Genomic DNA, 27610 nt, shown 5'->3' on the forward strand with positions numbered 1-27610 from the left:
CAAAAACACCTCACACAAGGCACCTTCCCAGATGCACTGAAAATGGGGCAGATTCTTCCCCTGTTGAAGAAACCCACACTCAACCTGAATCATCTGGCCAACTATCACACCATCCTGTATCTCCCCTTCCTCAGCAAAGTGATCTCAAGAAGACCATCACCACAGGTTGCACAAAAGGATCACGCAGCATGATCACCTGCATGATTTACGGAAACCGCCAGACACCGCAACCATCAACGTTATCAGCAACGCTCTCCACATCCTGGACAAAGAGGACCTCTGCTTACTCACCCTACACAACCTACCTCTCCATCGCCCTTCAGTATTGTTGAGCATGAAGACCTCCTCAACATTCTCGCCAGGTGCATGGCTTTCGACGGGACGGTCCCACAGATCCCAGCACCACCCAGCAACTTTTGCAGAATTCCACAAAGCACAGTTTTGTCACCTGGCAACTTCAACTACATGTAACCTCTAGGGGAAACTCCTCGCCAACAGCAAAGTAAAGATATGCCAACAAGTCAAAGATATCCAGATTTACCTAAAGAGAAATGTAATCAACAACATCCATTGAAACAAGCACGGTCTGTCCTGCTTCCAAGTCTGGATGTCAAGCCCCCACCTGAACCTCTGAATAAATTCTCCATGGAAGCCCAACCAAGTATGCCCAAGTCTAGAATTGGTCAACCGAGATGAAGCTCGACGAATTCACGTCATCTCTCCCAATGAAAAAAATCTCTCAACTTTACCATAACTGAGACATCTCATTCAAAACATACATAGCCAAGAAGATTCACAGCACATGACCTGCAGTCCTTCTAAAAGTCAAGCCTTTTATCCCCACCTGGCTTTCAGAACAACTAGCTAAGCCGTAGCCATATCCTCTATGGAGGTAATGCCCTGCCAGCACAATCCCAGATGCTACCTTTGAAAGCTGTCCAGCATGCTCCGTAGGACTAAAGAAATTCAAATAACCTCAAGGAGCTGCACTGGCAACCCTACTATTCAAGCATGCATCATGTTCAAGGCAGTTTGCATCATAAAGCTGCCAAACAAACCACAACTTTACCTGGCCAAGAAACTCAAATCCCCAGAGGCCGCCAAATCCCCTGAAGCCACAACACATTGGCTGGCAGACTGAAAACAAAGGACAGCAAGAGTGGGGACAAAACTAGGAAACCGGCCTTTTCCTGATACACAACCTCGCTCTGGGGCAGTGCCAACGCAGATAAAACTGCCCCTCTGAATACCACCCTTCTCCAAGAACCTGAAAACCCCCCTCTTCAAAGAACCTCTCTTCAATCACTCCACAAGGTCTCAAAAGTTGCATTCCTCACTAGCCATCGTGGGAGAATGGACTTGGAGAGTAAGAAATTGTGTATTGCATGCAGGTAGAGAACTGAAGGGGTGAGTTACTTCTTATACCTGGAAAGTGGATTGAAACTGGAAATTATTATCACTGAAGCCTACTTCTATCCTTTCGGAGCTCTCCCCTTCCACTGACCTCACTACCCGTTCCAGTTACCTCTGCTACCCCACACCTTACATCTGACCCCACCCGGGAGTGCCCCCTTATGAACAGTGGGCCATTGCTTCCCAGCTAGGTTTGCGCTTTATTAATCCCATACAGTGTGTGTGCTGGTGTATAGAAGCATTATCTACGACTCTAGGGTAAAAGAAATTAATCCCTCTCCGCTCACCCAGATTTGGCAGGTGTCGAAGGCCCTGGACTGAGTTTCTCCTCCCATAAAGCCCCCTACCGTTCGAAATATTTCAAAGGGTTATCGCGAGTCACCAAAGATCTAATTTCACAGGCTGTGGTTATTCAGGATGTTGAGAGGTTTGAGCAAATACAGACCCACTGGCTCTCCCAGTTTCCCCACACTCAACTGGAAGAAAATGAAAAAAATTATCCATTTTTCATACACATTTAAACTATGTAAAATTCATCCACTGTATAAAAAAAACTTGAATTGCAATACTTCCATGTACAGATACATCACCTGCCCAAAACCATCAGATGTTTTAGCTATTAAATCAAAGGGTGTGAAATGAAAGATTATAAACATGCTAAGGGGTATGTCATGTGATCACATTTGCTGAAGGGTTAATACGGAATTACATACAGTTCAGATAAGCTGAAGTTAATGAGTTAAGTAGTTTGCTTTTCTTGGCATTGCTTTGCCATAATGCTGGGGCACAGACATGATACTCTAACACCAGGGAATGGTATTTTTCTTTACTTTTGGCTAATCGAGCATTAACTTTAATGTAGGGAAGGATTAGGACGGACAGCACGAACCACCCCCGTTTACATAGTTCTGTTTTTACAGTTTGTTCCTTATTCAGACTATGCTTCAACTCCTCGCCTCCTCCGCCCCACTCCCCGCCCTCCCCTCATCTGTCCAAGAAGCATAGAGAAGGTGGCCTTGTCACCCAGCCTTTGGGCATCCACATTTGGAAACAAAAGCGGCTTCTTTGAGTCATTAACTGAAAAAAATTGGAATTTCTAGTCACTGGATCTTGCGCACCTTATAGTGTCTATTTCACAACAACTATTAATAGGATGCTTGAAACTGGATATGATTTTCAAAGAAAAAGCTAATTTATTTTGTTCAAAAGATTGGATAATTCTTCTTGGTACAAAAATTAAATATTCCTTCTCATCTTGATTCACAAAGAACTGGATATTGCCATGTCTCCGAGCACACGTCCTTGTTTATGCACAGCCGGATCCCCAGCTAGTCCTCACCTACCTGATGCAGCGGACGCCACCCACCAAGGTCCCTGTGATTCCCGTGCCCATACACATGGGCGGCAGCGGCGTCTCGCCAAACAGGGGAGGTTCATTGCTGGCGATCCAGGAGTTTTCCGACCCTCCTTGCGCTGGCATCTGCCATGGAGACTTTCGCATAGATGGCGCTGCCGCACGGGCGCGCGGGGAATCTTGCGTCATGTGACGAGGCATCTACAAACAGCCTCCGTCAACATTGCGGGTCACGTGACGCAGATCCTCACGTCCCCCTGTGACGCGCGTCATGTGACTGCATCACGCAGTTAAAGGGATCGGGGAAACACGGAAGCGACGCTTCACAGCTGCTTTCTCCAAGTACTGTTTGGCGTTTTTGGATACTCTTGGATTTTTTTGTTGCCACGACCACGGAACGTTCCACGGGTTGCTTTTGTCTTTGTCCCTGAAATTCCCTCGCATTGCTCGCATTGGTTGCCTTCTGGAATATCGACCTTGGGGGTTTGAATAACCCTGCTGGACTTTGTTGCTACTATTGGCTCCCGAACTCAGATCTGTTCACTGGACTGCCCACGGATTTTCTTGTGTACTGAACATTGGGCTCAGGTGTCTTCCATTACCCAGATTGCTGCCGGAATCCTACCACACTGTTTATGCTGTTGGTCCCTCCTGCCCTTCCTTTACCATTAAGGCTCTTATTCTCATCACACTTAGGTAAGCCTTTCTACGAATCCTCTATCACACTGCATTACTGTCCATTTGCACTGTTTGAATAACCATTAATTTACTTGCAGTGGTCAGGGGGTCCTTCCGGCGTTCCCGGTTCCAGATTGACGGCAATATACACTTGTGGCCTCAAAGATTGCACAGGTAGTGGTTTTTGATTTCTACCCGTGTGGTACTTGGAGACGGAGGTATCCTTAATCTGCACGACCATTAAGTACAGAACAGATATTCCCTCTCTTCTTGGTCATTAGTAAACAAGTTAACTGAGTTGGAATCAATGGCACACCTTTGTCTTTACCAGGAACACACATCAAAAGGCACCGTATGCATCCCATTCTTAAATCCTACCTGGGTACACAATAGAAGATGCATTTGTACAATTTAATGGCAATTGATGGCAGAAGGAATGCAGCAAGACGAAGGAAAAACAGTGTTAATTAACTAGACTTGAAATGTACATAGTAACATTTTCTCACGTGTGTTTTTTTTATAACATGAATCCGTTTTTGGAAAACAGGAATACGACTTTCCGTGAAAAATCTAACTAACATAGAATCCCTCGCTGTGCCTTGAACATCTTCTAGACATGCATCTTGGGTTTCTAGTGCACCTTGCACAAGCATTTCGATACAGCCTAGGAAGCACGATTGATGGCTATTGTGCTTGGCTTCTCATGAAGGCATCCTCAAGCGAACTCGACGTGCCGTACCACTCTTTCTCTTTGAAACTCTGTTATGCAGGCCTTGCTGGCCTGTTATGTTATGTTATGTTATTTTGCACTTATATAGCGCCTTATGTACCATTGGTATGGTCTGAAGGCGCTGGTAGGTTGAACGCCCTTGGGAACCGAAGTTCTTGTCAGTAGAGGGAGGAGAGAGGATCCAAAAGGTGCGAGTGCGCATCTGGTATGTGTGCAGCTGGTGCGAAAATTCCTGTGGAAGCTGCTTCATAGCGGTAGGTGTGGTGGCTGAGAGGTCAGGAGTATGTGTTCGAATCTGGCAGGAATTATCCAGACCGAGAGTGGCAGCGTAAGGCCTGAGGAGAACGCCTGGCTGGGGGTGCGAGACCAGCAGTGATTACAATAGAGTGATGTGGAGTGAGCGGCGTCAGATGTTGATATGAGAACAGTTATACCGAATGGTGTCATAGTATCTCTGTGTTCTAGTTGGGTGGTGGTGTAAGGAGAGAGTAAGCGTGGGGTGTGATATGAGGTATGATCTTTTAAATGATCCATGCATTCTAGGTATAAAATCTGTGAAGATCTGCTCACCAACCTTGACACTAACATTCCCTCTGTCCTCATCCTCCTCGATCTCTCTTCTGCCTTCGACGCGGTCAACCATACCATCCTGCTCAACCGTCTCCGTGAAAACTTGGGTATCACTGATCAGGCTCCTGCCTGGCTGACCTCTTTCCTCTCAGATCGACCCTCCCAAGTCCAACTTGGGTCCTTCCTTTCATCTATCTTCCTCTCTACCTGTGGTGTTCCCCAGGGGTCTAACCTCTCGCCCTAGCTTTTCAACCAATACCTGGCAACTCTCGCCCGCTGCATTTCCATTTTCTGCTCAAATTTCCAGTGCTACGCTGACGAAACTCAACTCATTTTCAGGCTGCCCTCTGCCACCACGTCTCCCTCTCTCATCTCTGATTGCCTAACTGCCATTCAAGATTGGTGTGCCGCCAATGATCTTTGTCTGAATGCCAGCAAGACGGAGATCCTCCTCATCGGCACACCTTCACCATCCTTTCTCCTCATTCTCTGGCCGGCCTCCCTTGGCCCTCCTCCTACCCCCACCCCCACCTGCGAGGCTAAGAACCTCGGGGTCATCTTTGACTCCACCCTTTCCTTCTCTGCCCACATCTCTGAGGTCTCTAAAAAGTCAAATTTCCGAGTGCACCTCCTCAGAGGTACTCTGCCTTTCCTCTCCTTCCCCCAGAAGCTCATGGTATCTCAAGCTCTGGTTCTCTCTAGCTTGGACTATTGTAACAGCCTCTTTCTAAATCTACCTGCCTCTACTCTCCACCCTCTGCAACTAATCCAGAACAGGACTGCGAGACTGGTCCTTGGCCTCAAGCCCTGGGATCGTATCTCTCCAGCTCTGAAATCTCTTCACTGGTTCCCAGTGGATGCAAGGATAAAATTCAAAACCCTCTGCATTGTCCACAAGGCTTTCTGGGGCCTGGGTCCAAAATACCTTCAGCTATCCCTCTGTAAATACCTCCGCTCTCGAGCTCTTCGCTCCTCTACCTCCAACTCACTCAGGGTCGGTCGTTTTTCTAAGAAACGAGCTGGGGCTAGATCTCTGTCTTCGGCTGGGGCCTCCCTCTGGAACAGCCTCCCTGCCACTCTAAAACTTGAGGAGGACCATCTCCGGTTCCGGAAGCACCTCAAGACCTTCCTCTTCTCTTCTGCCTTCACTCCCCCTCTCCCCTGCTGATCTGTTCTCTCTTGGCACCGTGCACCTGGCCACCCTCTGTCTTTTGGGCCCAGGTACCTGCTCATCCGGTCACCCTCCCGCACTGCCTCCGGGCCACCCCTTGCACTAGGGTCTGTATCTGTACCTCATACAGCCCCCCCCCCTTTTTGTTCCTGCACTTATCGGACCTATCTTGTCTGCTGCCTTAAACCTAGCACTTGCAAATTGCTGGCTGCATTAGCACGGTTTGTTGCCTCTCCCCCCCTTCCATGCACTTTAAGATCGCTGTTTTGTTCTCCCCTGTTCCCCTCCCTTGCCTTGTCACGCTCTGAAACACTTGTGTACGAGCGCGATAGAAATAAAATATCAATCAATTGACATCAAAATCTCTGCCAACACCTATCTTTCATAGCCAACTTCTAACCATTTGCCACAAAATGGATCACCTCCTCCCTCGTCGAAAAAAACACCCATGTCTTTGCCGGGGAACATGCAACTCAACCCACTCCAGTCACCTGCGGTGTCCCGCAAGGATCCTGTATATCCCCTACACTTTACAACATCTATACAAAACCCATCTTCGACCACCTAGACGCCCTTGGTATCTCTCATGCAAAATATGCGTATGCCACAAAAACCCTGCTCTGCTGCTCCGGTAGCTACCCACAAGATGTCTCTCCATCTATGAGATCATCCAAGACTGGATGGCCACCCATCTTCTCTGCCTAAATGATGAGAATTTATTTTATTTGTTTTTATTTTTTAGCAGGGGTTCTGTCTCCTAATTGCATTGTATGATATTTGGACTGCACTGATAGGCCTCTCTCCCACTATACAGGTCTCTCAAATTTAGCAGGGGTTCTGTCTCCTAATTGCATTGCATGATATTTGGACTGTATTGATGGGCCTCTCTCCCACTATAGCAGGGGTTCTGTCTCCGAATTGTATTGTATGATATTTGGACTGCACTGATAGGCCTCTCTCTCACTATACAGGTCTCTCAAATTTAGCAGGGGTTCTGTCTCCTAATTGCATTGTATGATATTTGGACTGCACTGATGGGCCTCTCTCCCACTATACATGTCTCCCAAATTTAGCAGGGCTCTGTCTCCTAATTGCACTGTATGATATCTAGACTGCCCTGATAGGCCTCTCTCCCACTATAAAGGTCTCCCAAATCTAGCAGGGTTCTGTCTCCTAATTGCACTGTATGATATCTAGACTGCACTGATGGGCCTCTCTCCCACTATACAGGTCTCCCAAATTTAGCAGGGCTCTGTCTCCTAATTGCACTGTATGATATCTAGACTGCACTGATAGGCCTCTCTCCCACTATACAGGTCTCCCAAATTTAGCAGGGCTCTGTCTTCTAATTGCACTGCATGATATCTAGACTGCACTGATAGGCCTCTCTCCCACTATACAGGTCTCTCAAATAATCTAACCGCGCTTAGTTCAGTACCCACTAATCCCGAAAACCCGCCACTACCTAACAACTAAATTCCATACCCAGAGACCACTAACACCCTAACCCCCCAAACCCCTCAACAGTTTACCCTTAGGCAACACCCCCCCACCCACCGACAGAAAGCAACACTGAGCCAGAGAACACCCCAGCGTACCCAGAGAAGGAAACCGAGGTCACGGCGACCGCACAACACAGCATAGAGGACCAACTACCACACTACGCCTGCATCTAGACTGGAAAATGGCCCGTACCAGAAAAGGACGCCGAGAAAGAGAACAAGACCGAGCAACAAGAGACGCGAACACACAACACTGACAGAACCCACAAGAAACAGCCCCATTGCAAGAAAACACGCCTAAAGCAGACACAACCGGAACAAAATCCACAAGAGAAAAATCCCTATACCTCACACCTTACCTCGCAACAATTACGGTACACCGACACCCCAACACGGAAACCTCGAAACATGCAAAGAATTTCCTGACAGACGCCGGAAAAAGACGGGGGCAATCAACAAGAGAATGGGAAGGCTCCGACCCCGTTACCCCTTACATTACAAGAACAGAGGGACAACACCAATCCCCACCACGCCCTGCACAACACGGCGAAGTACCAACAACCAGCAACGCCACTCCCCACCCAACAATCGAACCCAAAGAAGAAACCACTGCCGATCTTCATCCAAGTAGCATCACAGCAGAAACGCCAAGATTAATCAGCCCTGTTATCAATTTACTAGATCGCTTCAATGAAGAAGCAGCTGTCGCCGTTCTTCATCCTACCAACATCAATGCAGAAACTCCACGAACATACAATTACAGAATCGAACAACATATAACCTCAAAACAGAACCCCACCCAGAGAATCCACTGCAACCTAATAAACGCAAGGTCAATGGCCAAACACTCAATGGAGATATACGACCTGCTGTCAGAAGGAGGCATAGACATCCTATTTGTAACCGAAACATGGCTAGACGACAACTACAAGATCACCCTCAACAACTGCCTGCCCGAAGACTTCAAATGCATCCAAACAAACAGGAAATCCAAAAGAGGGGGGGAGGGGGACTAGCGATCATCCACAAGGAACAACTGACCATCAAAATGGAAGACCCACTAAACATCGACAAATGCGAATCCCTAATACTACGACTTTCAGTAAACCACAAAACCAACCTGAAATTCAGACAAAAACACTAAGATCAAGCACAGACATACGCCTAGAACCAAAACCCTACAACAGGAAAAAATTCGGAGGATCGTCTTTCTCTCACCAGGCACCCAAAACTTGGGAACGACCTACCTAAGAATATACGGAATACAAAAAACCACCTAGCATTCAGGAAACTCCTCAAATCATGGCTCTTCAAAGCGTAACCACTACGGAGACGCACCGGAATGCCCATACACTAAAACAATGATGAAAATAACCCCAACTTCGGCCACTCTCAAATTGAACAAACGCTCAAGCCAAAGAACCAACCACTCGACAGAGCATAAGACATCATGGAAGACAGCCGCAAAGGAAGGCTACAGAGACTGACCACCTAACTAGACCCAGACGAAACCTAGACCTACACTCTCCCGCTCTTACGCACCGGACGAACACAGCCAGACTGGCAGACGCATCTAGATAGACGTTGGCCTGCGTCGCATGTGGATAGGACTGTTCGAAGGATAACACGCCCGCGCCTAGGAAACGTGAATGCTAGCTTATGCCACAATCAAAGCCGTGAACACCAACCTGGGTGGCGTTTGGATGTAGTTGTGAACGCTAGCTTGCCCACTCCTGGACCGATCTCTAAACACTAGCCTGCGCCGCGACCAGATAAAAGTGTGAAGGTTGGCATGATCACTCAAGTATGGAGCCCCAATCATTGGCCTGCGCCGCGCCGAAATGGGAATGCGAAGGCCAACAAGTGCCACTCTCCCCAGAACCGTGAGTACTAGCATTGGTAAAGGTCAGGTAACCCACTAACCAATAAGCTCAAACTCTGCATACTTATCTCACTCAAAAACTCACACAACCATCTCTCGCACAACAAACCGCACGCACGTCGCAACACTGCAACAACACATAAACCGGAACAGCAGCACACGTGGACTGACTCCAATCCGATAACTGCACCAAAGCTCAGCACCCGGTGTATACTGAGTTGAAGCTGCCTACTCCCTTCTTCAACCTACTAACCCATCCTACCTTTATCGTTTGCAGATCCGCCTGAGCGCCTGGGGACCAATTCCGTTGGTGACGGTGCGCGGTACAAATACCTTTAACATTTAACATTTAATAATGTACCCGATACCGTACTAGAGTTCAGTTTCTAAGCACGGATCCGAGATTAGAACTTCTGTAGCTCTGCATGGTCTTGCTTCCAAACCCAGTGTGTTGCCCCTGTGCTATCCTCCGTTCACAGAAGGAATACAGAAATACTCCTGGCTGGTACTCGAGCTACACTCAACAAGCCAAACACACCCTACAGTTCCTTCATTATAGACAGAAACACCATCCTGGTAAATTATCTGTAAAAGACCTCGGAATCTACCTAGATGCTACCCTGGACATGACCAGACAGGTAAATGCCATTGCTTCTTCAGCTGCTCACCACAAACTCCTCAACACCATCCCTTGCTCTCCACAGACAACCGACTCACCATTACTAGAGCCATAATCTGGTCCAGACTCGATTACTGCAACGCACTTCTAGCTGGCACCTCAGAGCGAAACTATAAACTATCCAAAACAATGCTCTCCACCATTGGCATTTCAAAACAGGACCACATCTCAGAAACTCGAAGGAAAGTGCAGTGGCTCTCAATACGTGAACGTATTAAGTTCAAAACTCTTCATTGCACACCGCTGCCTCACCAACTCATCCCCAGCATTACCTGGCTCAGACTTGAGAAACCCAAACCACAGCATCCCCACTCGCTCCATGAACGCCCACTGTCTGAGAGTTCCTAAATTATAACGCTCAAGAGCAAGAGGCTCTAGTTTCCCAGTCACTGCTGCTAAACAATGGAATGCCCTTTCCCCTGGCTTCCAAAAAGAACCATCCTGGTAGACCTTCAGACAACACCTAAAAACTTTGCATTTCATCTAATGCACTCTTGATTTACCAATGCCTTATTGTACTTTCCCTAGTACTTAACTGTGTAATTAGCGCCTAGATGCATGAAGGCTAAGTGCGCTATGAATAAATGCAAAAATGAAGAAACAAACATGGCACAGCAAGCTATGAAAGGGGCAGAAAAGGCATAACAAATGTCACAATACATTCCAAAGAACGGCTGTATGTACTCACTGTATCGTTATCCGGAAAACGTATTTTTATTTTAAAGGTGTGTCAGACATTCCTCTCCAGATTTCAATCTTTTTCATCGTCTCATACAGGCTAAACCGATAGGCCCATTATCCTGCGTTTAACCAATGGCAGCCCACCTGACCTTCAATGGTTTAGTTGTGACAGTGTCAACGATTGACACACGACCCTACATTGTCTGGTTGAAAAGAAATAAGGGTTACCCGAATCTGTTAAACTCAATCAAATGGCACAGAGTTGAGAGCTACCCAGAAGAAGATTTCTTTTGCTCGGGTACTAGGTGCTATTCCTCAATAGTACAGACTTGTGAAGTATATTCTTGTAGTGCTAGATTCAGGACCTAGTCTTCTTGGTTTCTTCAACAAATAAAAGGAAAACAACAAATAGGAAAAGGTGAAATAGTTTTGGAGGCGGTATACAGCCAAAAGGTAGTCGATTACAAGGTCCACTAAGTGAACAGCATAGAATTCTTAGGTCAAAGAACAGAGCTGGCACACAAATATTTGGTTTCAGCTCACTCCTCGTGCCATTTCGCACATGTATGCTAGTGGGGCTACCATTTAGTTGGGCTAACTACCCATTTATTAGTCAATGCTAAAATTCCACTTACATTCAATGTTGTTTCCCTTGGAGGGTGCAAGCACGGTCTAGGTTTAGCAATTGGCCTAAGCCCAAAGCCAAACAAAGTGTAAAGTTTTACTGGATACCCAAGACCCATGTGCTCCCCATCTCCCTCCACGTAATCATTTTCATATTTTCCAGATGTATTGTCCGATGACAGCCATTTAAATATTTTCCAGACTTATTTTCCAAAAAAACAGAAGACACGCGTTTCAACCTAAATAAGGTCTTCCTCCTCGTGGTCTTAAATCTTTCAAACCAAATTAGTCTTCAATCAATTGGCTGTGATCTCACGTTTCCTGCCCATTTCAATCAGTCTTTTATGTCAACAAGCTTATCTGGTTCCTGGATCAGATGGTATATTCTCCCAAAAACTCCAATAAAATGAGTGTCCCATATTTAAACTGTGTGTTTAGATACATAGATACTGTTGGGATAATCCGGCTTGTTACTTCAGTGAGCATGTAAATTACTACATAAATTATTAGTCTTTATGGAGCTTGTATATGTTTAAAATTACATGCTATGTATAATTTGCCATCTAATGGTTGGTCAGGAGTATCGGCAAATTGTTTACTTTCAAAGTAAAAGGTTAGCGTCGACACTGGGCTTAACAGTCATACTAATCCTGTACAGATTTCTTTCTTTGAGGTGTGACCATTACGTCAGAGTATTGTAAGCTTTGTGGTTCGCAAGAACACATTCAGATTTACACCACAATACCCATTGTGATGAATCTGGACAATTCGTCCCTCCTCTGCAGAGGGGAGCCACCCTCTGAGCCTAGGGAGGTGAGCCCACTAGGAAAGACCCTGCCTAGGGGGCTGGGAAAGTGAGACCTCACTGGGAGCGACTCCCCTCTTGGGGACAAGGACTCCCATTCCACCAAGGAACTCTGTCCAAAACACCCTTTCTGCCTATATGGATGTCGGCAAGACTGGCTGCCCAACATTTTTTGCATCCAACGTTTGACTGCTTCAAGACTGAACATCCCCAGACTGCAAATGCTTCCTCTAAGAGGTCCCTGGGAAGGCAGGGATAGCACACCTTGTGGCCATCAACCCACAGAAAGTTTGAATTTAATTTAGGACATAACTTACAAAGAATTATACCAATTTGGACTGTTTGTGCCAGGAATTTGAGGCAATGTTAAAAATACAGTTAGTCATTCTTTTTATACGGCCTGTCCTACACGTCATAATTGGTCAATCTGATCAACATCCCTTTCGGGACAAGGTTGATGTCTCCCGGGACCAGATGAGTGTCGGTGTCAATGACTATGTTCTTTGCTGGCATTGTGTTGGTCTATGATCAGTTTGATTCCACATCAAGTTTCTGCGACAACTCATAGGTCATTGCGGTTACCTGCATATATAGAATGCAGGATGATATGGCAGGAAATCCCCTGTTGATTGAAACTAAGCAAATTGTAATCCTCCGGACCAGCTAGTAGATTGCAGATTCTGCATAGAATGTGAATCTAAACAACCCTAGCATCCCAAACTAGCACTCTTGGGCCATCCATATTGGTTCTGCCTCCATACTGGCACAGAGCTGGAGTGAAATATTTATTAAATTGCTATTTTTGCAAGCAAATGGGTTTATCACTGGGTGAAACTACTAAACTACGGGCACCACAAACTAAATCAAAGATGTAGCAAATAAAGGTAAAAGTGCCCAGGAGAAATTGGACTGCTGTACAAACAAACATATTTCCTACAGTATTTTTCAGGAACCGCTGTGGCGGTGTCCCCCCCACCCCACACACACACACACACCATGCCCCCTTCCCAATACTATTAACCCTACCCCAACACCCTCTCCGCCCCTTTAAACCCCCTGTATATTTCGATGAGCTTTTCAACTGAATTTTTTCATAGAAAATTACTTTTTAAAAAACGGGTGGTGATGAAACAGAATACCCATCATACACCCGTTGCTATGCCCAAGCACTGCAATCCTGTAAGGAATTCAGCTCATCTGTGGCCTGTAACCATCATATGCAATGTCCAGCCTCTCACAGCCAACTGCTACCATCCAAGGCAGAGTATCTGCGCATATATTATGCTTCCAAACCTTTGTATCACAAGTATATTCTTATGGTCCTAAATACAGATGTGCATGCTCAGATGTTGCAATAATATGCCAAGCGCAGCAGAACAGACAGGTCCAACAACTGCATGCCGTTTATGCCTTACATGCCATTCCCAGGTGCTGCAATCCTATTCCATGTACAGCCACGGTACTGCCAATTCTTGACAAGTAAAATCGCATGATACAGCCTCATATGCCCAAGTCCTGCCAGTACAGGCTAGTACCGCCGCCTATCATATGCCATGGTCAGATCAGATGCTCGGGTAAAATCAAGTACAGTAATCACATGCACTGAAACAACCAGCATATGTCTAGCCTAGGCGTTAGATTGCTCCTAAACATATGGAGACTAGTTGGCTGATCTAAACACAAAGAAGTGCACTTGAGCATAGGAGGCTAGCATACCCATGTGCCCGCACCCAGTCACATATGTCCACCTGCCGTCTCATTTGCGTCCGTTTTACGCTGCTGCTGCAGAGCGAGGTGGTTAGCAGGGTTGTGCAGTGCTGCTTTGTGGAAAGAGCTATCCACCATCTCATTGCCTCCTGCTCGGGGGAAGGAGCCAACGGGTAGGGAGCACAACCCTGCTTCCTCCTACATAGAATGGCAAGTGGCCACATGAGTATGACCCAAGGATGGGCTGGCTCAAACACAGCTAGTCTACCTTAGACACTGCGCCCCACCACATGTGCCCTGGGGGGTTAGGGAAAGAACCCATCTACAGTGAGGAAATGTTTCACTAAAGCAGAAACTGAAAAACAGCTGAGGGACAAACTTCTGAAGTACAAAAAGTAAACATGTTTGGGGGCACTGCTCCCAAGAACTCAGTCACAGGGCTAACTCCAAAGGGTGTGCCAGGTAAGCGACACCCGATACCGCTGGTTACGGCCAAATGAGCACCCCAAACGAGTTGGAAAAATAACATTTCTGTGAAGTGAAAACAGATTTGGTCTAAGTTCTGCGGCGCACTTATAGTAAAGGGAGTATCGACAAAGAAACATATCACTGACCCTCCTAAAAGTAATATCACTAAAAAAGGGCTATTTGACACAGTAGCCATCAGTTGGGCTCAATAAGGGGTAGTAGTATTGCAAACCTGAACCCCATGATTTTGCAAAGCCACCCAAACACACTTTAAGGAGGAAGAAGCCTTCCTATTCAGGAGAAGTCTGTCCTAATCTTACCTTATTTACACAAATAGTTTACATAAAACACCTTATTTACACAAATGGTTTACATAAAACTCACACTAATACTTTAGCATCTAGATTGTACTCCAGCTATGTATGCTGAAGACAACAATACAACACCAAGGAGAAAATGGAACTCCTTCGTGAAGCAGCAACAGTTAATGCTTAAATAAGATGGCTGTTTCATTATCAGAGCGCCAGGGGACCACTCCAGTGGTGATAGTGCGCGGTACAAATATCCTTTAACATTAACATTAAACCACAGTTTTGATTTTAAATGGAAATTTACAAACTGGAGCTAAAATGGGAAAATATATATATGTTTGAACACCTTACGATTCAACAGATTCCTTTCAAGGTAAGTAATGGCTAAAAGTGAAAACGCTTAAACGCATTTCCAATTTATTCTTTTTGCCACTCCAATCTTTGATGCAAATGGCTAGATTTAAATCTGGATGATATTCTCCATTTTCCTCTTGAAAATAAAAAAACTGAAATTAACAATGATATCGAAAATGTTGAGAATTTATTTGCACACCACCATGCACAACGCCATTTCATGGTATGCAGCTCACCACATGCAGTCTTCCACAGTGACGTTCCTGGATGATCAAATATAGTGACGGGTATATAGCAAGACTTTGAAGATCCATCATACTAAATTTAACAGATAATGTATTGCAAGAGGTGATACATTTCTTTGTCTATTCAGAAATGTAACACACCAAATAGATAGCAGAACCCAAAGGGCCCAATCTCAATGCAAGCAATACAACAACAAAAAATCACTCTCAGGGGAGTTTTTTGGCTCAGACTACCAGTGGATGCTCAAAGGGGCTAACATCCTAAGCAATTGCAACATACAGAAGGGAACCTAGAACTCCATTAAATATGAGCAGTTTAGAAACGTTAACAATATTGGGAGTGGCCAGGATCTGGCTTAGTCTTATGGGCTTTAAGAAAGTTTCAGCTCGAAGAAAAAACGTTGATATCAAAGATATTTAAAAATTCTTTTTAAACCAGGTAAAAAATAAACTTTTGTCAGTAAGCTACCTCTTGCCCATTCTTATTTTGATGTCTAATGATTATCACAAACTTTGCGGGATACACATTTTATGTTAATCTGAGGGAACACAATGTAAACATTTCACAAATAGGGGACTATTTAATAGACTAATAGACACCAAAATAGGGAATATGTTTCATTTGAAGTTATGATTGTTCTTGGCAGACAACTAAACCGTTCTAACGACTTCAGAGTAAGCCAGCATGTCTACGTTTGACTTTTGGGAACTGATCCCACGCCTTCAGAAATGTTTGTTGAGTCATGTGGAGAAAAGATATACTCCAGCACTTTGACGTTTCTTGGAGGCACAAGTAACATCAAATAGATGCGGATTAACACACGTGGACTATCCATGCCAAGACAAATATTTTGCACGTCTGGTGGTCACATTTATCTGAGCATCGGGGTTGAAGGAACCCAGGTCTGCAGTAGCTCAATTTCAAAAAGGCATGGGAATGGAAAGATTGTTATCTTGAAATAAAGGAAGATTTGGGCATCCAGTCTTCTGTAGTGAAGAGCTTACTCTGCCAAGCAGTTTACAAATCTTCTTGGAATCATGTTCAGACCAAAGAGCATCATTTATAAACTACAATCCTATATTGCGTAAGACCATACAAGTACGCGGAAACAGCCTTCACACTGAAAGCAATCTACAGTATCCTTTCTTACAGCTAGAAAAGGTCTGGCACACAGTGATCATCTTTAATGTTTCTTTCATCAAATTTCTTTAGATGTTTTATTATCGTTAATGATCTCAGGTTTTAGTTTTTCAAACGATTGAAGGGATAGCAAAACTAATACTCATTCCTTCCCAATTTGGAGGGGTCTTCCGGGCTTCCAGTTCCACAAGATATCCCATCTCCTGAAGTAGGAAAGGCAATGGGGCAGGAGGAACTGCATGGGTATAGCTTTTCTCGCAAAGCTCAAAGGATCACTTGTGCGCCTTAATGGTATGCCCATGTGAACAAAAGGAGTTCCACTGTGCCACACCCTTTGCAATAGGCTTAAATGAGGAAACTTCCCCTAAATGAGTCTGTTCACGTCATCATTTGTTCGTCCAGAACCAAGGAAATAAATCGTGGTCGATATCAAAAAAAGCAATACTACATCTTAACTGTTAATTGGGAGCACCATTGGTGTAAACGAAAATTGTAAATGGGAATTGTATCCTGGAAATAGAATGAGAGGTTGCTGATTTGCTTTATGCAAAAAGACTTTTGTAAGCGGAAAGAGAAGCTAGCGCCACTTCAGACATTTAACATAACATCATGGGAACAGATTATATTGATCGGGGGGGGGGGGGGGGTCATCCAATGTAGTCCAAATCCAAAAGCTCGGCTCACATCACTGGCCACAGGTCTAAGTGCGTTTGCCATGGCGATCATTTTAAGTGACGATTTGAGCCATAAACTTTCCAGTAGAATCTAAGATTCACTTCAACATTGAAATCCTGAATAGACATGTTTCTAAGTATATTGAGATAGTAACTGAAACACTGTTTTAGATGAGTAAGCAAATAGAAAGCTGCAATGTGGACCGCGTATGCTAGGTGTAAATGAATCATGGCAGCACACTTTTCCCCAGGTACTCAAATAGGACAATTCTTTGGGTGCATCCAAGGCAAAAACAGCAGGCCTTAGTCTGCCTACCAAAGATCCTGTGACACGTCATAAACCACTAACACGCTTAGAAATTTTCTATTTATCATCCACAGTTCCATATAATCAAAGGAACAGCCCCAAAAAAGGTTTTTCAGAGCACTCAGAATACTTTAATAGGAGGAGTAGTGGATATGACGAATTGTTTCCATCACATGGGAAAGTAATTGATCAACAACTAAATTATCCTTCAAGCCCCTTTCAGGATTAAGGACCAGGTAGGTGGTATTTGGTATCATAGCCACAATACACAGTAACAAACGAAAACCTCAGTATACCACGAGCAGGGCCCACAACCCAAGATCGAGTCTGCCCTTCAGTTTGAACATCAACCTGATTCAGAGTTTGAGTAGTCATGTAAAGAATGCTATTTGTGCAGGCTTTTAACAGATCCTGGACATCATGCATTAAAGTTGCATGCTTTGGGGTCATGGGAGCACTCGCAAAATGACCTGTGATATTCATTTAGATCAGTAACTGAATCACTAGGACTGGCTACACAGACAGTTGACCATTCGGAGATCTGTGAAACAAGCATGTTAAAGAGCATAGAAAGAATAGGTTCAGTATGTCTCTGTAATCATGTGGTTAGGGGTTGTCAAAGTAAAATGTGCCAGCTGGTTGTTAAATATAAACACTATATGGCGAATCATTGAAATACTAATACAGGAGACAACTGATCACAGGTCCGCCACCTATCTAGATAATATATTACTGAGTAGCTCTACTTTTGAGTGCTTCAAATTAACTCTTCAACGATGAGGAAAAGGATTCAAATAGTGTTTCTTGGACAATGGAAATCGAAACCTCAACCTAAAACCGAAGTTCTGATCACAGACCTTAAAAACACAGCCATAATAGAGAAAAGTAACATTCACAGTAGAAATTATTCCTATAGAACTGGCAGACGATTCCCAGTTTATATGGCTGAAGTACTTGGGATTCCCCTCTGTGGTAAATTGGGAGTGTCCCAAACGTCACTTCACTTTTCTTTCTACTCATGCCACTCCCCGACCACATTGTGGTTACGGTTACATGAACTAAGGGTTAACAAAAGGCAGCAAAGGAGCATGCAAGTCAAGCAATGCGAGAAAGGTTATTTCCCCACAGCGTTCGCATTGCATTAAGAAGTCTTGTTATCGTGCACATAGGCAGCTCATTGCAGCAGACACTTGCCCCAGCAGCTGTCTGTACCGAAGCACTCCAGCCAATCAAACACAAAGCCCAGACTATATATCTAGGAGCAGGGTGCCAAGCTCTTACTATCACAGGCTTAAAGTTGCAAACATTTAGCTACGGCAACCCTAAACCTCCAGCCAACAATCTAAAGACAGACATTTATTGAGGCAATGTCCCCCACCAGCCAAGCAAAGAGCAGATCTCAGCTCATCAAATCTGCAGAATAGCACATGCACAGAAATCCAAGTAATCAAAAACCAGCAGAGGTCCTATGGCGGCGGCGGCAGCAGAGCTCTCCATGAAACGCTCGAGTAGGTCACCCCAGTCCAGCTTGATAGGTTTTCATTTTGGGAGGTTTAGTTTTGTTACTCCCATTTTAAATCCAAGATTACAAGTCCCAGAATGCAACGAAAAACAAACAACTAGACAACCTGCTTACGCACGCAAGAGGGATACCCGAGAGCTCCATTACAAGGACCCAACATGTGAACTCAGTAGCTCTGTGCTGTTTGATAATGCCATGTACTTACTGCCTTGTAACGAGAGCATATACATATAAATAACTTCGAGAGGCCTGCATTCTCATCAATGGACCATAGCGCACACGTATGACAAATTAACTGCTGTGCGTCACACCTCACAATTTCAATCGATATCCCAAGACACAAACAGAAACCCAAGTAATCAAAAAGCAGCAGTTGGGCCCAGAACCAAGTGAAAACATGTTTATCCAAGCGGGGAGAATGTATAAGTAATTCACGCACCATAGTTATTAAGTCCTGCAGCAAAACATGTGCAATCTAAAGAGAGCATATTTGTACTATATTAGATTTTAAATAACTCGACGGAGACAGCCGCTTAAGTCACTCACTGCCAAACATCGCTGTGCAGAATTATGATCCACAGTTGAAGTTTCAGTACTCACACTTGCATCCTTCCGGTTTGCTAATTTCCCACAAACGTACTCCTTTAGGGAGGGGAGGTCATGGCAGAGGCTCTGTAATTGAAAAGACATGTTGAGGTTATTACATTAGAAACCAGGAGTTTGAACTAAAGCAAGTAATAAGCACTCAGGCGGCGCACATTAAACACGTGCCCTGCTTTTGAGCTGAAACATACAATAAATGCATGCCCACGTGAACAGCAGCGCTTCCGAAGGGCGAACGGCCTGCACCCCCTCTCCGCTCCCCACACCCGCATAAACACTTCAGATCTCCTTTGGAAGGCTGCCAGAGATTTTACACATTGCTTGCTGTAAGATTTTTTTCGCTCTCCTGGTGTGTTCTTTTGAAGGCCCAGTCGCTTATAAAGCACGCAGCGCGAGCAAGCCCTGCAATGTTAAACAAAACAAGGCACGGTGGATTGGCTTGCCTATCACGGTGACCTTACGTGACCGACGTTTACATCCACTTTGCGCCCGTGAAAGTCAGTCAACACGCAATCACGCTTCTGCTCTCGCATGCCGGCCATTATGTGTTTTTCTCTGCGCCTCTCACCCCCCCTGCTGCGCAGTGATGTTGATCGTTGCAATATTGTGAGGGCAGGGCTGCTAAAACCTGCAAGACGCTCTACTTTTTTGAAAGATTCAATTGGTGTGAAAGCTAACAAATGCAACGGGGAACACCAGCCGTGTCCCCTGATGGGCAGTGCGCTAACGTGTTATTCATTTCAAGATGAACTAGGTTTGCGAAAGCTCGGTGGTGTGCAGGCCAAACTCCGAGGGCCTGATTCGGTGTTAAAAGTCGTGCGGAAATAGGACATTCTCTCGCCCAGTTTCCAGCAACACCATTCTGAAGTGGGTGGAAGTATTGGAGGGGAGATGTTGTAGATTACATCAGCAAAAGCTGGAAAACATCTTTTTACAAGGGAAACGTGTACTGCAGTGGCTTCACGAGCATTTCTTTAAAGATGGCCACTTTTCTAATTTAAACACGTTTTCTTAAACTTTAATTAAACTAGAAAAGTGGCGCTGCAGTCTAAGAAATAGCATGTTTATAAAGGGGAAAGGTGTGCAGTGGAGTTTAGCAGCACCCCCTTTTATTGACAGGCTGAAACAGTGCTACTGGGAGGAGAATCCCCGCCATGTGGCTGCCATACATTCCTCATGGTTGCTAGGGCTTTTGTCAAGCCGTAAATCAGGGTCCTGCAGGAGCATAGGCTTTCATGCCCATGCAGCACATTCTTTCCCTGTCAGAATATGGTGCAGTTAAGAAATGTGCTGTTGAGGCTTGGAACACCACATTTCTATTTTACACGGACTTCTGAAAAAGGCCCGGGAGGTCAAACTGAAAGTGAACCCGAATTTGACGAGCTGTCTATAGTATAGATGGCACCATTTTAATCAACCATATCTTATCCTGGAAGTGAACCCTTTTTGATTTTTACAGAAAGTGAGTGTCGTCGATATTACATGTATTTTAAGGACTCCTTTGTTAAAGCTAATTGTGTATGTGCATGTTGTCACGAATTTGACTTAAGGTGTCACGGAATACAAGAAACATTCAAGTACACTGGTTTCCTTTTATTTGAAGCACATTTCTTCCCGTTTCCCATGACACTTCTGCAAGGACCATATAGCTCACGTTATTTTTAAACCTATTTGGAGGTCCTATGGCTGCAGCAGAGAGCTCCATGAAATGCACGAGTACCCCCCCCCCCCCAGTGCAGTATGATAGGTTTGCATTTTGGAGGGTGTAGTTTTGTTACTCCCATTTTAAATCTCGGATTACAAGTCCCAGAATGCAAAGAAAAATAAACTGGACAACCTGCTTATGCATTAAGAGGGATACTGAGAGCTCCATTAGAGTACCCAACATGTGAACTCAGTAGCTCTGTGCTGCTCGATAATGCCATGTACTGCATTGTAACGAGCGCAATCATATACAAATATAGAAAAATAAATAACTTGGAGGGGGCTGCATGCTCATCAACGGACCATAGCCCACACGTATGACAAATGAACTGCTGTGCGTCTCACTTCACAACTTCTATCAATATTCCAAGACACAAACAAGTAGCCTTCCCAAAGTGTTGGTTGGGCCCGATTTACCCGCAAGGATAAGGCAAAATAAGTAGATGTCAAATAAGAGCTTGCCCAACATCACTGTCAAGACTGCTGGTTTCATTACTCTGAAAGGTCATCAATAAGCAACTACTGCAGATGTCAAAAAAGAAAAAGTACATTTAAATAAAAGTCGATGTAAAACCTAGCCAGGCTTCTGATTAGCAGAAACCAAACGAGACCTCTACAGATCAGGCGTCTTTCCATTTGACCAAATGCAAATTAATATTCACCCCAATCTCACTTGAAAACTACCATCAATTGAGGATCAATAGGAGATTTGCTCATAAGACACTGAGTGTTCCCTCTCAACTGATGCGAGACTAACCACGAACAGCAACATGCTATTCAATTTCTAAGTATTACAGTTCTCTTACTTGGTAATTAAACCCAGGACATTATACAAGTAAAGCAATTCACCACTAATAATCCAGAACAACAACAATATTAAAAAGGGCAGCAGGATCAAATATTTAGTAGATTGCAACAAATTCACTAATTTATCAAATGTTATTTAGCCTTACTCCAATAAGTTCTCATGCACAAAATTACAAAACTCTCAACCATAAATCAATGTAATCACAGCTTTAGGACAATTTAGGCATATCACATCTCATCAACATCTGACACAATCACACTACACAGACATACATACATACATACATACATACATACATACATACATACCAATTATCCACCAGTTGGTCATAATAAGAGCAAAATAAGCATACATCAGTCATTTAACTTGTGACAAACAAATATGGATCATCAACCAAACTTCTCACCATAAGGGGGTGCCAGAAACCTTAGACCCCTATTTGACAAGGATCCTTCTAAAACTCTAGTCCTGACTGAGGAACATCAGGCAAGAGGATGTCCAGACATTCCAACCTTCCAATCCTCGTTTACAGAACAATCTGGCGGACAAAAGTACTTCATCTCAATCATCATCACCCGTGTCACCTTTGAAGAGTCAGGGGTTCCAACAGCTTGCATGCAAAAAGCTGCCAACTACATACTTCTCAGTGAATTCTGGAGGATTCTAGGGGATGTTTACATGAAAGAAAAGCTGTCCTTCAAAGGCCATCTGATCCAAGGGAAGCTGCAGATGTGTTTGGAGCCCCACTGAGTCTTGCTCTGAGGCCAGTTACACCACTTGGGATTATTGTCTTCTACCATTCATTGCGTGTTCCATGGGCTGCACCATTACTAGAGCCCCAAGCATCTCAAAGGGTCTTTCCTCCAGTGGGCGTGTCTGTATTAAAAGAGGTTTGGATCTCCTTGCAGACTAGCCAAAGTCCTTTGCGATCAGGCAAAGATGGCCCTTCACATACACTGTTGGCAGCTTTCTTTGCTCAGAGGAACTCGACTAGATAGGTTTTTGGGTTAACGATCCTCAATGGTCCATTGCGTCAATGCCCTCGCTTGGAGCATGTGGCTGATGTTTTGGTCTCTATAAATTAATTGCCTTGTAAAAGATCATTTGTGCACAATACCTTTCAGGTCAGAAGATTAAGAATGTAGACTATCCCTTCCTCAACTGCCGTGACCATCCCAATTAGTGTGTTAATAGGATGTCTTCTAAGCAGGAGAGGCTTCATAGGGCCCCTTTGGTGCAGACCTTTACATTTGCAAACAATTTGTTAGCTTCCTACTTTCTTTAGTTGGTGCTCGGACCAGGATGTTCCCCCAGTTGATTAGTTCATTTGGAACTAGTCAGCTCTTTACGTCTCGTTTCACCAATTAACTTAGTTCACTTTCATGTGCCAGCAGATTTGTGGTCATTTGGCAGGCTCAGGTTACCATCTGTGCTGGAACTTGCGATAGCCTCTGTGTTGCCATTCCGACTGTTAGTTGTCCGCAATCCATGGGATTCTCCATTCTCCTTTCCTGCAGGGCCACCTTCCCCACGTGGCTTTGAATATTTTTAGGGGCAGTGGTCCACATCGGGCTTTGCGGTGGACTGAAATATCCACTTTCACAACTCATGGGCAAGAGCCATGATAAACTTATCAGTGCGTGTGGCGCATTGGCATTGCTGGTGCCTGGCACAAGATTTTCATTCCGCTTCTGCTCTCTTTATGGGGGGCAATTAATTGACTCATCCATATCCATGTCAGGCAAATAGCACTGCAAAATTCATGTCTACAGGTGAGCTATTGCTATGCCTCATTCCATTCTGGAAGGGGGCGGGTCAGCAGGAACTCTTTGGTTTGCGAGTTCAACAGTGTCCACATCGATCAATAGGGTCAACAGTGTTCATTCCAAAAAAACTACACATTTCCACAGATGTCAATTTAGTTTCAAAGTGGTTTTTGTGGCGACCCGATGTTGCTGTCCCGTTTGTGGAATCTCATTCCTAAGATGGCTACCTGATTTCCTAAAGTCAGACTTCAGATGGTCGGGTACAAAAGGTGTTATTATTTTAGTCTTACAACTGAGAGGGATAGTAATTCCACTGGTCATGGAGGACCAGTAAGCTGTGTTTGTCCATTTTCTACCTTGGTTTTTGTCCTATTAGAGACAGCATGCTGCGCTGTCTGCAAAAATAAAGAGGCAGGACAACACAACTTCGCCCTTGGTCTCCCAGTTTTTGATTTCCTTCTGTTCTAACTTGCCCATGCTTCGCAATATCCAAGGCTTGTGCGATTGAATATTGCTTCAAGAAGAACGGTAATCACATTGGCATATGATGGTGACATTAAATGAATTAAACTACACTAAGAAACTGAAGGCATGGTTATGGTGACCATTATGGTAGGGAAATATGCAATGGAATGTGCACAGAGTAAGAACAGTGATAAGAGATGTGCTACAAATTAAACCTAATTTCCAGAAGCCTTACAAGAATAAGCTTATTAGCAAGTAAAAGTATGTTTAATGGGAATGTTTGAGAGTTTACTTTATAACAACCATGTTTTAACTTACTATTTATGGGTGATCTTCAAACAAAGCTATTCGTTACATTTTACAAGGATGCATTTATGAGGGTGTGCCCCACAAGAGATCATAATGGACATTTCTGTTCAGGTTGCTTCTATGGATATAGTAATTTGTATATCAATTGGACAAAGCACCACCTTTTCTGTGGCAATCACAAACTAATGGAGAGGTGAATAGAGTATTGTAACAACTATTTTAATATATGTGTTTCATTAAACCAGGTGTATTTTGAATGAAGTATCTGTATACCATGTTAGCTAAGAGTAAACAACAGGAATAAGGTTGCTTTTCAAATAATGACATTCGCTAATGCAAAAGAGTTTGTGGTCATACAGCCATTTTGCCTGAAAAACATGCAGATTTCTTCATAATATTTTATTATGCAAGGGGATAATAGACAGAAATTGTATCCCAAGTTACAAAGATGGAGTTAGATTGGTTGACAGGCCTACACTTTATTACACAAAAATATTTTTTTCCTTTTACATGTAACCTCAAAATGGTGAACTTAAACTGAATACATTCCCGAGCTGGACCTCACTGAGGAGGACATACAAGGCCGAAACATGTCTGGGGTTGCTTGTGTTTCTGTGCAGAGGGTACCTGGCCTAGCAGTTCGGGCTGGGCTGCCACCATTGGTGGCAGTACCTGACTTATTTGCATATGGCTGGACCCCTTTTGCGATGGCGCAGACAGGCGAAAAATCAGTGGTGTGGAAGGTTGCCCAGAGCAATGCCAGTGATTCAAATTCATTCAAAACTTTCCACCCACCACTTTTGTGGTTATAGTTTATCTCACTATGTGAGAGAGGGTATGCCCAGGCGGTGGTCCCTTGCTCACTGCGCCATGGGGAACCAAGCTGCACCTCACTGAGGAGGCCCAACAAGGCCGAAACAGGTCTGCGATTACTTGTGTTTCTGTGCAGAGGGGACCTGGGCTAGCAGCTCAGGCTGGGCTGCCTCCATTGATGGCAGTACCTGACTGATTTGCATATGTCTGGACCCATTTTGCGATGGCGTAGCCGGGCTAAAAAACGGTGTGGAAGGTTTAGGTTGGTCAGATTCATTCAAAACCTTCCACCCATCACTTTTGTGGTTGCTTTCCAAATACAGACTGTCATACCTATTTGTCTAAGCTCAGCTGGGTGGCCTCCCTAGAATGACACAGATGGATTCATGGGCAGCTAGTAATTGCAACAGAGGAACAGGGATCTACACAAACTTTGCATCTTGAGTGGCAGACCAATAAGCCCTCTTGGTGCATGTGTCCATTAAGCTTACTAAAAGGATTACTTTGTTTCACAGAACATCTGAATCAGCAGATGTTTCCTGTAAATATCAAGACCCCAGCCATTCATGTAATGTGCAGCCTTAGAAACGAAATGCATTTAAAAAAGGACCAATATTAAAATAGATTCTCGTTGTTTCCAATTTTGTAACCCATTGTTCTGTTAAAAAAACCTACAGTATTCTTGCGATTCGGAATATATAGGTCTCATTAATGACGCAGGTTCATACAAGAGATTGCAAGGGGGTGACCTAGTTCAATCCAATTTGATCATAAATCCTGAGGGGAGAACTAGAATACAGTTAATTATATCCCCTAATGACATGCTAAAATATGCTGGACCAATCAAAGCAAAGAGGAAGATTCTTGTCAATGCAAGTAAATGAAAAAAAACTATAACAGGCTTGGGCCAATCGAAAATTGCTGCATCTACTGATGCTGCATTGTGCAGTTTGTTGGGTATTTAATGTTAAACACATATGAATGGTGGAGGGTTTTTGGGAAAGCAGAAAAGGAAGAGAGCCTGTCCAACAGGAGAAAAGCTAATGGGGTTCCATCTGAATGTAGTTGATCAAACAAACTTCCTTAAGTAGACCTTTTCCAGGGGGAGCTGAATGTAAAATCCTTTCGCAAGACAGAATGCGATTGATTGAGAGGGATTTAGGAGCAAGGAACAGACTGGCGGAGTTGCCTTGAGCTGTTGATGTCCTTACCTGCCCTGGGGGCCTTTAAAAGACAAACCAAAAGCGAGTACAATAACCATAGTGCATTTAAATAAAGATCGCAAAAATGAATTCCCAGATAACAATTTTAAGTATTTTGGGAAAACCCTGTTTACAAGTCACTAAAAGGGCAAACAGCCTGGAAATGAAATTTTATTTAAATATATTTCAAATAGAATGTTCTAAAATCCATAAGGACATATTTGCCTCGTAAAATTTTCCTGCGTTTTCACAGGAACAAATGAGATCAGTGTTTATTAGCATGGTACGCACCCCGACTCACAGATTTGAGATTGACAAACTTCTTGACCTGTCAAAACCATAGCTTACATAAGCAAGTTTTCTACTCCTCAAAGTGGAATAAGAAGGTGTTTCTTTTTCCCCTTTCATTCCCTAGAAAATGACAATGTAAATAACCAACATAATTCCCCCCACCCAACAACATTGCACAGAAAAGAACGGATTCGGCCTAGACTGCTAATGAAATGAAGGTTAACTTGCTTCTATTTCAATTTTATAATATCAAGCATAGACTTTAACGCATCAAGATATTTTGCACCCCACAATAAATTCTTCTATCATGAACCCAAGACTTTGTGTAACCAAGTCAGTCCTGCAAAACATTTTTGTATCTAAGTCTAAGCTAGACACCAATAGAGTGCAATATTTTAGAGTTGATTCAGCCCTAAAAATAAAGTCAGCAGTTTCCTCTGATGTCCAACACTTGTCAGTGGTTTCAGAGAAAACGAGGCGATTTATACTGTAAAATCTTTTCCAAAAATAGTTTTGTGTTTTATTTGATAAACAATGACAATTTGTAGGTTTATATTGAGAGGACCTTTATTCTTTGGTCTAGAAGAACAAGTTACTTACCATATCTGGTAACGTTCTTTCGATGGGATGTTTCTCCGACGTATTTCATATGTCTGACAGGTATTGTCCACAGCTGTGCTGCTTCGGAAAATTTTCGGCAGAGGGCGTCCTGGGTCGATACCATGTCCCTCAAGGGCCTCCATCGAGGGACGACATCACCGGATGTTATATATAGGACGCACGACACCCGTAGCCTCAGTTGTAGTTTTTTCCCAGAACGTGTGGCACCAA

General features: G+C 44.1%; 1 protein-coding gene across 4 annotated transcripts in view; it reads right to left on the bottom strand.

Moving 5' to 3' along the window:
- The window catches only part of ARID1B (AT-rich interaction domain 1B), a 1170625-nt gene that overhangs the window by 746070 nt on the left and 396945 nt on the right, over positions 1 to 27610 (bottom strand). For all 4 annotated transcript variants that reach the window (XM_069607734.1, XM_069607732.1, XM_069607733.1 and 1 more), the window contains one exon: positions 19419 to 19490. In XM_069607734.1, the coding sequence (XP_069463835.1) occupies positions 19419 to 19490 (72 nt within the window). The remainder of the gene's footprint in view (positions 1 to 19418; positions 19491 to 27610) is intronic.

The sequence above is a fragment of the Ambystoma mexicanum genome, chromosome 4q (assembly GCF_040938575.1).
Source record: "Ambystoma mexicanum isolate Mex_15411 chromosome 4q, UKY_AmexF1_1, whole genome shotgun sequence".
Classification (NCBI taxonomy): domain Eukaryota; kingdom Metazoa; phylum Chordata; class Amphibia; order Caudata; family Ambystomatidae; genus Ambystoma; species Ambystoma mexicanum.